This window comes from Psammomys obesus, unplaced genomic scaffold, assembly GCF_907164565.1.
Source record: "Psammomys obesus unplaced genomic scaffold, mPsaObe1.curated_primary_1811, whole genome shotgun sequence".
NCBI classification, from domain to species: Eukaryota; Metazoa; Chordata; class Mammalia; order Rodentia; family Muridae; genus Psammomys; species Psammomys obesus.
The window spans coordinates 8,525,433-8,541,827 of record NW_026596234.1 but is presented as its reverse complement, the minus strand read 5'-3'; the positions used below and the strand labels follow the sequence as shown (position 1 = coordinate 8,541,827).

At 45.1% G+C, this 16,395-nt stretch overlaps 1 protein-coding gene and 1 long non-coding RNA gene across 4 annotated transcripts in view; one reads left to right on the top strand and one right to left on the bottom strand.

The window, feature by feature from the left end:
- The window catches only part of LOC129668122 (uncharacterized), a 4,564-nt gene extending 3,802 nt beyond the window's left edge, over positions 1–762 (bottom strand). Inside the window, exon 1 of the long non-coding RNA XR_008718873.1 lies at positions 685–762. This is a non-coding gene — a long non-coding RNA (uncharacterized LOC129668122). The remainder of the gene's footprint in view (positions 1–684) is intronic.
- Positions 17–16,395, top strand: part of Tshz2 (teashirt zinc finger homeobox 2) — a 426,375-nt gene continuing 409,996 nt past the window's right edge. For all 3 annotated transcript variants that reach the window (XM_055595910.1, XM_055595908.1, XM_055595909.1), the window contains exon 1: positions 17–932. In XM_055595910.1, the coding sequence (XP_055451885.1) occupies positions 893–932 (40 nt within the window). In that variant the 5' untranslated portion in view covers positions 17–892. The remainder of the gene's footprint in view (positions 933–16,395) is intronic.

The following is a 16,395-nucleotide window of genomic DNA, read 5'->3' as shown; positions in this document are numbered from 1 at the left end:
GTGTGTGTGTGTGTGTGTGTGTGTGTGTGTGTGTGTGTGTGTGTGTGAAAGAGAGAAGCATATGTGGGGGGGTGAGTGTGTGTGTGTGTGTGTGTGTGTAAACGAGAGTGCTTGTGTGTATGTGTGCGTGTGTGTGTGTGTGTGTGTGTGTGTGTGTGTGAGTGAATTCCAGATTTTCTGTCTTTCCCAAACCCGCTCCTGTCCTCTCGCATATCACTCACAGACGGGGATCTGACAGCAACAACAAACCTACAGTGAGTGATCTCTCTCCAGCGCGAATCCGCCATCAAGATCAGGGACGAGGAGGAGGAAGAAGAGGAAGAGGAGGAGGAAGAGGAGGAGGAGGAGAAGGAGGAGGAGAAGGAGAAGGAGGAGGTGGAGGAAGAGGAGGAAGAGGAGGAGGAGGGAAAGAGAAGGAAGAAGAAAAAGAAGAAACCTTCTGTCTTCCCAGGATTGTTTTCTCCCCTTATCTTTACGCGCGAGTGTGCGCGTGGTGCGTGTGCGCCCCTCGTCCCTGCCATCTGAACCCCGTCTTGGATGTTTAATAAAGAAATCAAGTGTCTCACCAGTCACCAAAAAAAAACAGCAAAAAGCAAAACCAAAAAAAAGAGAAAAAATCCAAAAGCAAAAACAAAAAGAGAGAGGGGAAAAAAAAACCAAACAAACAAACAAGGCAGAACCAACCTCACTTGCAAGCAGCAGGCGCGAGCCGCGATATCTGCCACCCAGAGAGGGGGTCTCCGGCCCCGCGCTGGAGCGCTGGCAGGGGGATCATCAGGGGGACAGAGGCCGAGTGACGTCCTAGGAGCCACAGAGAGACGAGCGAGACTGCGGCCCCCGCGCGCGGCTCGGGGCTGGGGCGCCAGAAGTGAGACTGGAGCTAAGTAGAGCGATGCCAAGGAGGAAACAGCAGGCACCCAAGCGGGCGGCAGGTAAGAGATGGCTCCGCTCCGGGTGCCCGGCCCCCGAGCCCGGCGCACAGCGGCTCGCCCGCCCGCCCTCCTGGCCCGGGGCTGGCGGGGACACCACCCCCTGGCGCTTTCAAGAGGGTTAGCTTGCGGGTGCCCTGCTCACCACCCCGTACTGATCTCCCCAATCCTCCTTTCTCCAGGCTCCCTCTGGGTGGCGGCGGGGGAAGCTGTCCCACCAAACCTTCCTCGTTTAAACTTTTCCTCCCTCCACCCTCTACCCCACCCCTAACTTTTTCTCTCAGTCTGGCTTCTTGCCTCTGGAACCAAAGTCGGATTATGGATTTGGGGTGCAGGGGGAGGGAGGTGCCCCCCACTGGCCTCATCCCTCTGAGAGGTCAGTGCTGGCAGCTCCTGGCCTCCAGGGACAGCGTCTCCAGTCGCTGGGGCTCAGGGCTTGCAAGTGTGAGGTCTGGTCAAGCTGCAGCCTGGTTTGGGGGCTGTGAGCCTTGAGGGTGCAGCTTTGATGGCTAAGGTGCAAAAGGCACCCCCGGAAATGAGTGGAGCTTTGGGGTGTATTTTCTAAAAGAATTCACCGTTTGTAGAAATCTAATCAACCTCTCTTCTTTTCTGAAAGGGGAGGGGGGCACCCCATAGAAATTTAAAGAGCTTTGGATTTTCTGTGCCAGAGAGAACATTGGAAACTTTGCAAATTGACTGCCGCCATAGGAGCTGTCCTGTGGAATTCTTTCTTACAGGGACCCTCACCCTAAAGATCATAACAGGTTAATAGATCCCCACTACAGATCTTCAGAGTTTGGGCTTTTTTTTTCCCTTTTGGATTGCCTAATTGCTTTTTTTTAAATAGTATGCTGGGGTTTTGTTTCTCGGAATTGTAACAGGAAAGTTCATTTTTCTCCTGCCAGACCCACCCACTGAAAAATCAGCTTTCCACTCGATTGCTAGTTTTGATTTGACATTTGATTGATCACCTGTCATCTCGCTGCCTTTGATCTATTCATTCTGATATATATCAATAAATCACTCACCATGGTAACTCCGACTGCCAGTGACGCAAGCTTTGCCCTCTATATTCAGAGAGAGAAATGCACAATCATTATCTTGTTGGCTTTTAATGTGGGCGTTTTTATTTCTTTGTGTCCTGTAGTTGAGCAGGGCTTTAGCAAAAACTTAAGTTGTGTTGGCTCCCCCCCCCCTTCTCTCTGACTTTCCCTCTCTTACTCTGAGCATCGAGGGGGAGACTGATTCGGAGACCACAGCTATGTTTTATTCTGTTCCAACTTGAGCCAAACATGGGGAGGAGTTTCCAGGACACTTGGGTAAACTTTTCAAAGTCCCCAAGAAGAAGTGAGTTAGGAATCTGGAGAAAGTGAGCGTGTGTGTCTGAACGTGCTGGCTACCGAGTTCATAATCTTTCCATCAGTGCCTGCTTCCATCCCAAAGAGCAATACATATGCTTCAGAAAATCCAGTTTCTTTCCTTCCCTCCTGAGTGCAGAATCACTTCTTGGGGCCATGTGTAGGTTGCTTTGAGTTGCTCTAAAGCTTTCATTCATGTATTTTCAATTGTTTCTCTAAGAGCAAAATAATGAAAATATTCTTATAACATACACATTTGCAGCTTGTCTAGGCAGGGGGGTTCTTTTCTCAACTCTGATTACCTCTCTTGAAAACAATAGCTCTCTTATTTTATTTTAATTTTTTTTAACTCACACTGCTTCGCTCTCTGACCATGTGAGGGTGTGTGATGGCCTTCAAGACGTCAAGAGTCAGCCCGCTGCATCTAATGCTGACAACATAAACTCAAGTGTAGGCTGGATTATCAGAGATGGCATCCTTATTGTCTGTTGTCCCAAAAGAGAGCCTTGGGACAAGGCTAGAATGATACTGCCCTGAAAACTACTGTTTTGTTTTGTTTTTTCCCCCTCCCTTCCCTGTAGTTCCGGTAAAGGCCATCAAGAACTAGGCAGCAATTTAAATTACCAGAATGGCTGGACATGTCTCTTTTCACAAGCTCATTACAAAAAGTGCCTTGCTCAGAATTGCTGTACTTTAATTATAATTATTCACTGATCAATGGAGATCCAGGTGTGCAGAAAATGACTCTGTATCACATTATTTAAATTAGATATTTTCGTTAAGGTGCTATATCTATTGGTGTTGGCTACCTTTTTTATTGTAATAGTTGCAATGTGTGTGTGTGTGTGTGTGTGTGTGTGTGTGTGTGTGTGTGTGTATTAGAAACTTGTGACTGTACTTTCAGTTTCCTGGTCGATTGGATTCTTAGTGTCTTTGCAAGACTGTCTCCATGATTCTCGTTATGTTCCCTGGAAGAAGCAGAAATCCTTTTCTAGCTGAGATGGGGTAATTCATTTCGTATGCAGCGAGTTCTCCTGCTTTCCTGTATTTATTTGCTCACCTAAGGTGGGTTGTGCTTCCTGCGATGTTTTTATCCACTCATCCGAGGTCACTGATGCCCCACTCTGCTTTAGGATGGGTGAGACAAAGTTAGCTGAGGTCCCTCAGCCAGTTACGGTGCAGGGAAGGGGGGAAGGTGCCTCTCAGCCTGTAGCTGAGCTAACTTTTATCACTGCTTAAAATTAAATACAATGCACAACTGTAAGTCATTACTCCTGTGGACCGATGTTGAAAGCTCGATTCCTAGTTTGATTAATGAATAATAGAAGATCGAAAAAGTATGGGAGTGAGCCAGGCATGGAGCTCTCCTGGACCTCTCTTTCTCCAAAGAACTCTTCCAGGCTCTTCGGCTTCTTTACAGGATTCAGTTTAAGGAGTTGGTGGCTGCACTTTCTATATACAGGTCTCTAAATAGAGCCACAGGATGATATATACCAAGTGATGGAGAATTTTAATCTTTCCCTTTTAGATTCCTCCCACTGCAGGGTGTGTGTTGGGGAGGGGGGGGGATAGGAGGAAGGCAATTCTCTTTAAGTAAATAGCTAACAGAGAACATTTCTCTCTTGAATATTACTGGTCCTCACTTTCTAAAGCCTTACTTTTCCACGGTGCTAGGACTTAGGGCCAGGAGAAAGTTTAGAAAGAAGCTTTCATACCCTGTATCACGTATGTGTAGGTGTGCCTGGCTCACTCCCTTGACTGTATGTTTGGCTTAATATTAAAATGCATCTGCTTTTACCTGAAAATCTTCAGGAATCTGCCTTGGCATCCTTCCCCCCTTGTTCACTTTAGGGGAGGTAAAAAGACGATGGCAAGAAGGTTGAACAAAAAGAAACTGCCTTGATGTGTTTGCACTTTATAGAGTGCTTGCATTAAAAAAAAAAAAATGCAGACGTGTTTTCTAACATTTCTTTTCCCTAACAACCGCAGCTGTGTGGTCCGCATACTCACGCAGCAGCGGGTTTACTTCAGAATTATACTGTTATTTTTATAGTAATGCCCGGCAGTTGCAATGGGGCATGGAATCTGTAATCACATCCCCGTGACTATCTAACATGCCTGTGAGTAACATCCCCTGCCTCTGTTCACCTCCTAGCCATTCTGTGCTTCTTTCCTGTAAACTTGTCCTAGCTTTTGATAATCCAGTTTTTTTGTTGTTTTCTGTTTTGTTTTGGTTTGTTTTTGTTTTTGTTTTTTTGTGGGGAGTATGGCAGGAGGGAACATCTCCCTCAATTTATTTTGTTTATTGAATGCAGAGATGAATAATGCAGATTTTGTTTTCACGGATGTCCTTGTGTAGCAGTAAACATTAGACTATTAGCAATCATTACTTAAAAGTTGCAATTTGCACCTTAATAGCACAGGTTATTTACATGGGAAACACATTCAGCCGGGGCAGTTCTGAACACTGCACTGCCATGGAATAGGCATGGCCTGAGAGCTCTCCTTTTCTACTTCAGGATAGTGTCGATTCTGGACTCACGGGCGAAGTCCCTGAAATCTCAGCTAACTGCATGGGTTCAATAGCCGGTGGCCGCAAGGGGGGTTTGCTTTTACTTTACTGGCATGCGAGACCTAGGTTGTTTCTGGACCTTGATTTTCTCTTTGCTTAACCATCCCTCAGAAAAGCAAGTTTATGTCTTAAGACTTAAATGTCTCATGCTGTAGGTCTCTTTGCTTCCCAGAATGGTATGGCTTTAAGACAAGTGGATGGTCTCTCTCTCTCTCTCTCTCTCTCTCTCTCTCTCTCTCCAGCCCACAAGGCTTCAGCAACAGGAGCTCTTAGCTATCTTTGCTGTTTAAAGCAGATCTCAGACTACAGAGGCCAAGTACCTAAGAATGCCTTTGCCCTTACAGTATTTTGGGTCAGAATTGATCCTTTATGTGGTCCTTTCTCTAGCCCCCTCCTGATCTCCTTCCCCCGCCTCTCGGCTCACCTTTAAAGACCCAGATTGAATAGGACATTTCAAAAGTGCATTTGTTTTAGGCACTTATTGATTTCATTTTTAATCTGCCATATCAGGACATAATATATTAACCCTAATCAGAAGATTGCAAGTGGCGGGACTCTAAGCAGAAAGGGGAGGAGAGGGTGCTGGGGAACCTTGTGAAGTCACTGAGGCTTGAGGCTACCTTTGGGGAGAGTGAAAATGCTGCTTGGAAGGACTTGACTCTTCTTTTTCCTTCCGCTTTGTGTTTCTTATTGTTTCCAGCCAACTTGGTTCTTCTTGCTGCATTTGGAGAAACTTCACTCTCCATAGACAGCCCCTAAGCCTCTTCAGATTTGTCCCCAAGCATCTTAGCTGCTGTCACGTTCTCTAGCTGAAGATCAGGCCTCCAAGCATCCCTTCTGACTTCCCATTGGGAGGGTGGGTGTCTCTCCAACTAGATAATAGCTGAGTTTGTGTGTGTTAGTGTATTTCTCTTCCCAAGGCTTGGGAATCTAGCTCTTTATTGAGCATGCCTTAGTGTGAGGCTTGGACAGGCATTATTTAAGGCCGCAGTGATGAAGCTTCTCTGCAACAGAGCCAAGGAAAAAACCTGGGCTCTGCTTCTGCATTATGTCTTCCAGTTAAACACCCAAAGGGCAGCTTCCCCTCCAAGTGTGGGGACCATCAGTGCACTTAGCGACGCTTTGGGAAGACTTTCCTATACTGTAGAGGAAGCACTGCTCCGTGTCCAGATTCCCCTTAAGAAGGAGAGTCACCTACCACATTCCGTATTAAGACCAGGCATACACAGAGTGTCATTTTCATTGGATGCAAAGTCAGTTGGAAATACATTAAACTAACAGAGGATGTCTTGCATCGCTTCCCCGAAGCGGTGCTTTTTCATTACATATTTAATTACAATCAAATTGAACGACTTTTAGGGAAAAAAATATCACAGTGGTATTAAAAGATGCTTGGCACACAAATAAATGTATTGCTTCTCAGGTTGAGAGCACTGTTGTTTTTTTTTTATTTCTTTGAGTGGAATTTATTTTAATTTTTAAATGTTGTGATGAAAACGGGATTGCTTTTATTATAGTCTTTAATCAGAGCGCAAATTCCACCTTAGCCTCCACTAGCACTGGGAGAGGGTCCTGTAGCTATTCTTTCAGTAATTTGTAACAATTGGGATTAGAAAACAAAACAAAACAAAACAAAATACTGTTTTTCATTTCAGGAGATATTTAAAGTTAGAGGTTTGGGGGTGACCTTTGACAAGCAGCTGGTCAGTCCTGAAGGGCCTTAGCCATTCTACCAACATTGAAAAAAATCACCTTCTTGGGAATGCTAGCTTGATGATCTGGTTATTGCATTAAGAGAAAAAAAAAAAAAAAAAACAAACAAAAAAAAAACAAAAACAAAACAACAAAAAGCACTGTATATTGACAAGATTATCTCACATTGTTTTTCACCCTTGACCTTTGTATCACTCCTCTTGAGGGGCTTCTTGGGTGCCAGTGCAGACACAGCAATGAGAACGGGCCTCAGAGCTCACTCACCAAGCCATTAGGAAATGTTGATAAAAACGAGAGACTTCAGAGCCTGACATCCCACTGCTGGGCTCCATGAGCCAAAGCGACTGCAGCCTTGTGCACCCACAGGTCTTGTTGCTAAGGTAGACATGCATCAAGGTCATCTTCAGCTTGTGTCCCCAGCACTCATTTTTGTCTGAGGGACCCTTACCTGGCTATACCCACCCAGGCACTGTGGTCTGCAAGTAGGAGCTGTGGGAACATTTGTCTCCACAGTAAACTCATCAATGAGATGACTAAATAATGAATGCAGACATTTCTGAAAACCATCACCATGGCCGTTTGGAATTTCCAGTGGTTGCCTCTCCCAATCCTCCACACTCTCTATATGGGGGGGGGGGAAATGTTCCCCTGAGTATTCTAAAATATCCCAAGATGCCAAAGTCATTTCTAAAATTATTTGAAATTTTAGAAATTAAAATGCAAGAGACCCGGCTTACTAAGCCTATTAATAATATATATCAGTTCTGTTTAGCTTTGCTGAACAACAAGGAAATGTACAATGCAAAAGTTTTAGTGCTAATGAGCTCGGGGAAATTACAGAGGACCAAAAAAAAAAAAAAAAAATTACCTGGATCAGATTTGAAAGCATTTGCTTTGGATTCTGCTTGTCAATGAGAGCTCTCTTTCCACCTGCCTTGTTTAAAAAGCAAAACAAAACAAAACAAAATTCAGTGTCCCCCACACACAGTCTCCAAGTTAGGAACAGTGTCTAATATTTTATACTCCTCCTCCATGGATGTACAAAGACATCAGGACATCCAAGCGCACATTCCCTCTCAGATAACCAAATGTGGGCATGCAAACCCAAGCACAGCCAAGGAGAGACTGTGAAAGCCAGCCAGCTCCGTGTTTGAGGTGGAAAACTTCCGTGGACTGTGAGAGAACACCATGGTGAGGTAGCGATGGCTCTCCTTGCAAATGACAAGCGCTGAAGAAGGCTTTTTACGCAGGTTTTTCCACCTCCCCATCTGCAAAGGCTGGTTTAATTAGGAGGCTTCAGTATCCGTTTCAGCTGCAGGAAAGGGCCCGTGCTTCCACGAGGCTGCCAGACACTAGGGTGGGCTTAAAAACCAGAAACAAACACACAAATGAAAGGAAAAGCACCCTGCGATTTCTGCTCCTACAAAAATTAAGATCAGCGAGCTAAATAGTAAAGTGCTTTCAGAACGGAGTGAATAGCAACCACTGGAGCCTCCTTAAAGCCGCCTCGAAGCCATTTCTGTGGAGATTATACAGTTTCGCTATTAAGGTGAGAGAAAGCAGTTATTGTTTCTAGGGAAAATAGTTAGGAAAGGCAGGATGAGATTTAAGAAAGAAAGAAAAAAGAAAAAGAAAAAAGACTTGGCAGCTGCCTCTCTGCTCCCAGTGAATTTCCCAAAAGCTTCCTGGTGCTTCACTGTATCATGGAAGGCTCCACGAAATCTGGGGACATGGGAGATACAAAAATGAGACAGAGGGTCAAGGTTGTCCACGGGGGATAAACGGCTCCGTGAGCAGCGGCCACAGCAGATAAATATTTCCATACAAACTGCGTGGGGCTTAGTTTAAATCACTTCAGTTTATCAGATCTTTGGAATTTTCTGTGTATTTAGGAGTACTTCCCTCTGACCCTCCAGGGAGATATGAATAGCTGTTGGGCTAAAGCAGTGCCATAGAAAAGAGTTAAATCCATTCTGCTCACGGTGCCACTTGGTAGAGGAGACATGGCAGAATAAAGGCTCTGGATGTGTCTTACATCGGAGTTGCCTCCGGCTATTTTCCTTTATTAGAAAGTTGGGTAGCCGCCTTGCGCATCTTCTCATGTTCCTCTTGGGATTTGATTTTCAAACGTGGAGGGAGTGGTGGAGGAGGAGGAAGTGACTGGGTTCCAGAAGGTGCTTTTTGCTTTTCGGGTTCGTGCTCAGATCTCCAGGTCTGTTTCTTGTGGGTGGGCTAACTTGGTAGGCTGCTCACATTTCTGCCTCCACTTGCTAATCCATGAAATGGGACAATCATCTACTTCCTTGTGTCTCAGCTTTGCTGAGAATATTATATAAGCATGGGCTCAGGCAGTGCTCAGAACCTACCGGTAACACATGGATTTGAGCAAATAGAGTCTTCTCCCTCTACAGAGCCAGACCAGGGAATATTATGCAGAAAGGAAGAAGACGGCCCTGATTATCACAGATTCAATGATCTTAGGGATACAAAGAAATTAGACATGGTTGTTTTTAAAGGTTTGAATTTCTAATTACGCGCATGTGTGCGTAGCAGAGAGCACAGGTGTGGTGTGTGCCATAAAGAACGCCGATGCCTATGAAGGCCAGAAGAGGGCTCATGTTCCCCGGAGCTGGAGTCAGAGGCAGTTGTTGAGTCACCCGTGTGGGTGTTGGGAATGAAAGCTCAGGTCCTCTGAAAGAGCAGAGTGTTCCAGAAAATGTGGAACTGTGTCTCCAGCCCAGAGACATGGGTACTTTTTTTTTTTTTTTTCACTATTAGAACTGGAAGTTTAGGGTTAAGAGCAGAGCCTGAGTTGGGTTCCCAGCACCTACATCAGGCTCCTCACAGCTGCCTGTAACCCCACCTCTGGGCTGTCTGATGCTTCTGCCCCGAACCCCCCTGCACTCACTGCACACACCCATGCACAGACACTTAGTAACTTTCCAAAGTGTAAAAACTGGAATTCCCGGGACTGGTAGATCTTAGCCTGATGTGTGCACATCTGTGCTGGTCTGCTTAGAAAATATTTTTTTTTTCCCAAGGAATAAGATTTATGACAGGTCCAACCATAACTAGGAAGTGACGTCATCTGCTGCCTCTCGAGTGCCTGTGGTATCTAGATGATATAACAAGTGCTTCACGTACAACTCTCCGTTCACTCGGACAGTGACTGAGTTTTGAGGTCCTACTGCACTCTGGATCTTGTCCTAGTAGCTGGGAACTAGGGGGGTGAGCAGGACGGGCCCCACTCCAGGAAAACTGTGCTCTAGATCATGGAGGCTGAAGAACATGCAAATAAATTTACACAGGAGAAAATATTCTGTGTGTGTGTGTGTGTGTGTGTGTGTGTGTGTGTGTGTGTGAAAATAATCTACACGCAGAAAAGTGCTCTGTGGTCCTATCAGGGATGGGAAAGTGAAATTGTGCAAGAAGGAGTTGGAATGGTGTGCATGAGGGTGGCCAAGGGATTCCTTTTTAGAGGGAAAGTGAGTCCATTTCTTACAAATCCCACTGGGCTGGAAGTCATGATAGTCCCTGTCCCCTGACCAGGATCTGCTGGATCTCGGCTAAGCCACAGCCAAACTGGAGTGGAAAGCCAGCTCCCTGTGCCTCTGGGCCCTCTTCAGTCTGTCTATTGTGAAAGTCTAACGAGAGTAGCCACAGCAAAGCATCAAAGATGGATGCTCAGCTCCTCCTTGTCTTCCCTACACATGAGGTGACAGTTACACACGGGGAAGGGGAAGTCAAGGGCACTGACAGAAAAACCTCCAGGACAACCACTGCCACGCATGAGGAGGGCATTCCCACGAGTGTGTAATCCTGTACACGTGTGCTCTTCGTGCATTTAGCATGTGATGACTAGACACCTGATGCCATGCGTTTACTCTCCGTGCTAACAGTGGCAGCAGGTAAAACAACGGGGGCAGAAAGTTTCCTGTCCTCACCTAGAGAGTATTCTTGACAGTGAGACCAGGAAGCGAATGCACAAATGAATATACAGTGCGATGTTGACAAGCTAGGCACAGAGTGGGAATTTGCATTCATTCCAGGCAGATGAAGCAGTAAGTGCCATGGGCCTGTGGCCATGGACATGCATGTATGTGTGAAGAATATAATATTTAGGAGGGCCACAGTCCTGTACTGGTAACGATGAGGGAGACTGACAAGAATGAGGCAGGAGAGAGCTGAGAAGGTAGCAGGTGGTCTTCCCGCTTTGACTGTGGGAGAGATGGGATCCTGTTGGAGGTTGTAATGATCCCCTTCCAGGTATCACTGCCCCCCCCCCAGAGATGGAGACTGGTGCTTAGGATGGCCAGAACAGCTGGTGAGAAATGCACATGCCTGCCTTTGTGACCTTTATGGACAAAGGCCTTAGGATTGAGGGTCACATCATTGCATTGGTGACAGTTCTTCTGGGCCAACAGAACCTGGGGTCCAGCAGCAGGTCCCAGCAAGCTGTGTGCTTGGAAGAAAGCTCTGTTTACCATACTGCACCTCAGTTTCTTCTGTTGAATGAAGGCAAGGATATTGTTTACATCACATATTAGCTGTGACTGTTATAGGTAATTCTTTTGGTGCAGGCCCAGTACTCACCTATCATCTTGAGTTAACTAACCCTCCCCTTTCCAGTCCCTCTCCCCTCTCCCCTCCTCTGCCTCCTTCTCTCCCTTCCCTTCTCTGATTCTCTCCTTTCCTTTCATATTTTCCTTGTTCCTCTCTTCCTCTTTCTCCCCTTTTTTACTTGTCCTTGCGCATCTTTTTTCTCTTCTATTTCTTCCTCCTCCTCTCCACTGCATTCTTTCCCTTTTTGTAGGAATTTTGGGATAAATAGAGGCAGCTGATGTAGTCACCAAATAAATATGTACACCTTTCAGTGGTGTGCAACTTTGATCTCTATCTCAGCTATAGCTTGTTTCTGTATCAATTGAGAAAGTGTTAACGGCAAGCAACTAATTTTCATAATAAACGTGCATTTTCTTCACCAGGGCTTCTCCAACCTGTTGTGGAAAAGCAGTAGTGGTTCTGTGTTTACACACTGAAGAACTGTCTGATAAGAGTGCTTGCTCAGAAGGAGATTCCTAGACCCTCCAATTCAGCTAGAGCAGGGATGGAGGGTGGAAGAGAGGTGATTGGCAGGGAAGGGGTAAAACAGTCTCGCTTCTGGCTCCTGAAGTTCAGTATCTACACACCCGCTCTCTAGGTGCCTTCCTGGCACAGCCCCAGATGCTCCCAGCTCCCCAGGACTTGTCAGCCTTGCCCATCTTCCACTAGGGATCTGTTATTCAATCCCCAGGGTCCAGCGGTGCAGTGTTTAGGAGTTGTTAAACTAATGGGAGAAAGCTACAGGCTGTTTCCTGGTTCTGACTCCTTCACTTTTTAATTGTCACCTCCAGGTAACTGCTTGAATGGAGAAAGAAAGCTCTCTGTCTACATCTGTCATAAGACAAAGAGATTGGGGTTCTAGAGAACACAGAGACATGTTCACTCCTTGCCTTATAGCCTTACTTAACAGCTATGATTAAAAGTTACTCTGTATTAGGTATTGTGTTAGGAAGTTTCTGGAATTAGAACCTTAAAGCAAACTGGCAAAGAGCCTGGGTTCTTGAGGCCTAGCTTTGGTTTGAGGATGGGTAAAGGGTTAGTCAAGCCATCCATCCGATGGTGTGGAGCCATGGAGTTTGCAGTGAAGAAAACAAAAAATGATGAGGGGCCGAGCCATCTTGAATAAGATGTCAGGAAATGGCTCTCTGCATGTACGTGATGCTGACACTGGGTCTAGACTGAAGTGGCCATCAGAGACATGCATCTGGATGGGAAAGATGGTGTCAGACACCACACAAAGTCCAGGCCCAGGATCTTTCTGGGAACAGGAAGAGCCAGGGTATTGGGGCAGATGGTTTGCAGAACTGTGATGGGGAGCCAGAGTCCTCCTCCCCCCTACCAAGGTGAAAGCTTTGGGTGTATAGGAGAAGAAAAAAGAAGGCAAGACCTGAAACACACAAGGTCATTCTATCTGCCTCGCTGTTTGCTGAGCAGCAGGACCAGAAGCAGGACAACCACATGGGAGCCTCCTTCATCACCAGTTGGGTCAAAAGTATATGGTGACTTGGGCCCAATGAAGGGTGAAGAAGACAGAGACTGGCCCAGCAGAAGAAAGTAGAACCACAGATGGGGAGAGGGGAGTGAAAAAGGAGTCTGTGTCACATGCTGTTTGTGCAGAATAGCTTGTTTTTATTTTATTAATCCTTGAGTCTCTCCTTTATTTCCTTCCTCTGTTTGCTTATGAGGGTGGTGTCTAACATGGCCATTTTGTAGTTCCCAGACTCAATGCGGGAACAAGGACAGAATGTTTAGAGCAATTCTAGAATTGACTGGGTGGGGAGGGGCACCACCCTTCTCTGGGCGTGTTCCCTAGGGTCCCAGCATTGCGTCCTTCTCTGCCTGCTCCTGCTACATCAGACTGCGAGTGCCGGAGCACAATCAGGTCACAGAGTCAGTCTGTCAAGGGCTCCATTCCCCACCAATGGCCGCATCTTGGCTGCATCACTTCAGGCACCTTTGCTTCCTAGAGTTTAGTTTCCTCATTAGCAACACAGACTGAATAAAATGATTCATCTCATTGGGATTTTATGAGCATTAATTGAGATTAATCAGATCATATGCTTAACACAGAGCCCTGTACATAGTGGTCAATAAATTTGAGCCATAACATTAACAAGGTAATGATCTGACCCAGGCCTTGATTTCTCTATTGGCAGAATGAGGGTAATAAAGCCTCCCTCTTGGAGTGTTGGGAGTAGAGCAGTAATACTGACAAGGCACTTGGAACAGCACTGTGTACACAGTAAGCACTCAATAAATGTTAAAGGATCCAAACCATCATCGTGATTCTGAACTTGTGACGGGCAGCCATTATGTCCTGTTGCTTTTGTATGTAAGACACAACACACACTTGGTACTCAACATCTTTGTTTGCAAACTGAATGACTGTGACCTTGCTTTTAGGAGTGAAAGTTAGGAAATGAAGATGTGAACAAAAAAGCATAGAGACCACCAGCTCAAGCAGATTTCAGACAGCTGGATCCTCCACACAAGTTGGTCATGGCTTTTCATAGCTCTGGTTGGGATGTTAATTTTAAATCTAAACTTGCTATAACTGAGACTCACCAGCTAAGACAGCCTCAGCTGAGAAACTGTCTAGATCAGGTGGTGGGTTTGTCTGTGAGGGATTGTCTTGACTATTGATATAGAGGGATGCCAGCCCATTGTGGGCAGCATCATCCCCTAGGCAAGAGTCCTAGACTAGATGGGACAGCAGAAAGCTAGATGAAAGTAAGCAGACAGCAGGAGAGCATTTGTTTCTTTCTGCTTTTCACCGAGGATGGAGTGTGACTAGCTGTCTCAAACTCTTCACTGCTGTCACTTCCCTGCAGTGATAGAGCCTGTGGCTTGGAATTAGAAGTCAAATAAACTGTTTTCCTCCTAAACTGCTTTAGAGTGTTTTATTACGGCAACAGAGATAAAACTAGAACAATAATGGAGGAAGCAATCCCATTGTTGACTATGATTTAACCCACAGTTATCCTGCCTTTGGGTGACATACCATTGGTAATAGTTTCAAGGTCACTAAGTAACTCAGTGATAACTCATTGAGTAACTCATTGAGAGGTTCCCCTCTCAATGACACTTCAACCTCCCATTACATCTAGAAGACCCACTTTGACATTCTCCTGTCTTTAATGCCTCTCCCCTTCCTGTTTATCAGAAAGAGTAAACCTCAGAATTAGCAAGAAACAGCTCACAGTGAAAATATGACACTATAATCTGAGGTTTTCAATATCCAGTGTCCACCAATTGAGGACAAATGCTACCAATTTGCATTGACTGTGACTGTGACTGTCTTGTTTTAAAGTCAAACTATTTAAGTTAAAAAGAGTAATGCTTCAAAGAAGCATAGAAAGAAATTCACATTGGTAGGCTGATATGCCCAAACGTCATCCATGTCAGGCTGTGGACAGAGCAAGGGACTCAGTGGAACCAGCTGTGAGGAAGGCTTGCCAAGTCACAACCAGAAGTTGTGAAGTCTAGAAGCTGCCAGAGAGAGGCCTTCATTAAAACTTCAAAACACTTTGGAAACCGGAAGGAACCTCCTCCCCCCAGGATATCAGAAGGAAACTTGAGAACTTCTTGGCTCTTATGGGAAGTTTTGAAAGTATGAAGTGTCTGGCATCTGGAATAGAGCAAGGTTCTCAACCTTTCTTGGGACTGGTACTCACATGGAGGCCTGGTGAAAATGCAGTTTTTCAGATTGTCAGGTGAGAGTCTGGGAATTCTGATGGCACAGGATGGGAGGGGGACTTGGGCCTGGAAGCCGACATGGAACACTTCCACTATGGCTTTCAATTACAGGAGATAGGATATGTGTGTGTGTATGTATAAAACATGATTGCTATGGTCATACAGTATATATTATGGAAAGACATATTATTGTTTCAGACATACACGAATATATAACATGTAAATATATGATTGCTATGTTCCATAATAAAAACATAATATGTAAACATATAAAGTATACATGCAAAATTTTTCTTACCCTCGTTTGCCTCTTCTGTGTGTGCGTGAGAGAGAGAGAGAATAATAGTAGTCATAGTTGCTTTCATCTCTCCCTTACTTTTGTCTCTCCCTTACTCTCTCTATACGGTAGCAATTATGTTTTGAGAATTGTCAAGCCATTCTGTAAATACACAGAGAGGGCTCTGACTGCTTAGGGTCTGCCAGCCATCCGGAGACCAAGTGAGAAAGAACATCTATTCATCACCCAATTCCTTTCACTTTCTGAACTGCTGAGGCACCTTTCTTGTCGCTGTGTATGTATGTCAATTGTTCCACTTTGAATCCTGTGCCATTTTTCCACCATCCTCCTTAGCAATTAGACTTACAAGTCACATATATATTGTAACTCTTAACTTAAGAGTTACAATATATAGTCATACTAAGTATAATATATCTAATATAAATACACAGTATATAGTCATAAGTTATAATGCCTAACACCCATTCGTGGAAGCAATACAGATTATGGTGATGGCGAGCATGACACTGGGCATATTTGTCATTGTCACGGGAGCTGTCTATGGCATTGATGACATTTAGACATCATTCCCTGATGTCTAAATGAGGAGTAAGATTAGCTGCTACCTAACACTGAGGGCTGAAGACATACACTGAGGTACGCGTAGTCTTTTCAAGACAACGTTCTAAGAACGGAAGTTGTAGGTATGACTGCCCATTGAGTAGATTCGGGAGTCAACTGCTGCAGTTACACACAGCTTGCCCAAGACCACTGAACTTTCAGACGGAATATGAACCCGTGCCTTGCCTAGGAGAGGCCAGGAGGCCAAACTCTGCTTTGGAAGAAAACTAATGAAAAAAAAATTTTTTTTCTCAATATCCAATATTGAGCTTGTAACAGTAACCAACAATTTAAAAAGGATTTTTCCCTCCATTTATGGCATGTCACATCAGCGATCTCCAGGTTCCACGTCTCAAAGCCCAAAGAGGACAGTACCCCAGATTGACCCCTGTAGTTGATCTTTGGCCTCCATACATGCATATTCACGGCACCCATATATTTGTACCCATGCACACACACATACTCACACATACACATGCACAGAAGTGAAAACCTCTTCCAGTTTCTACAGTGAACTTTTTCCATCTACCAATGTTTAATTGAAACAAACATGGAAACCCTGTGAGCTAGTCCATCTGGGAGTCTCGTAGAGGATCATCGATCCCCAACCTTCAGAGCCTTTGAAGT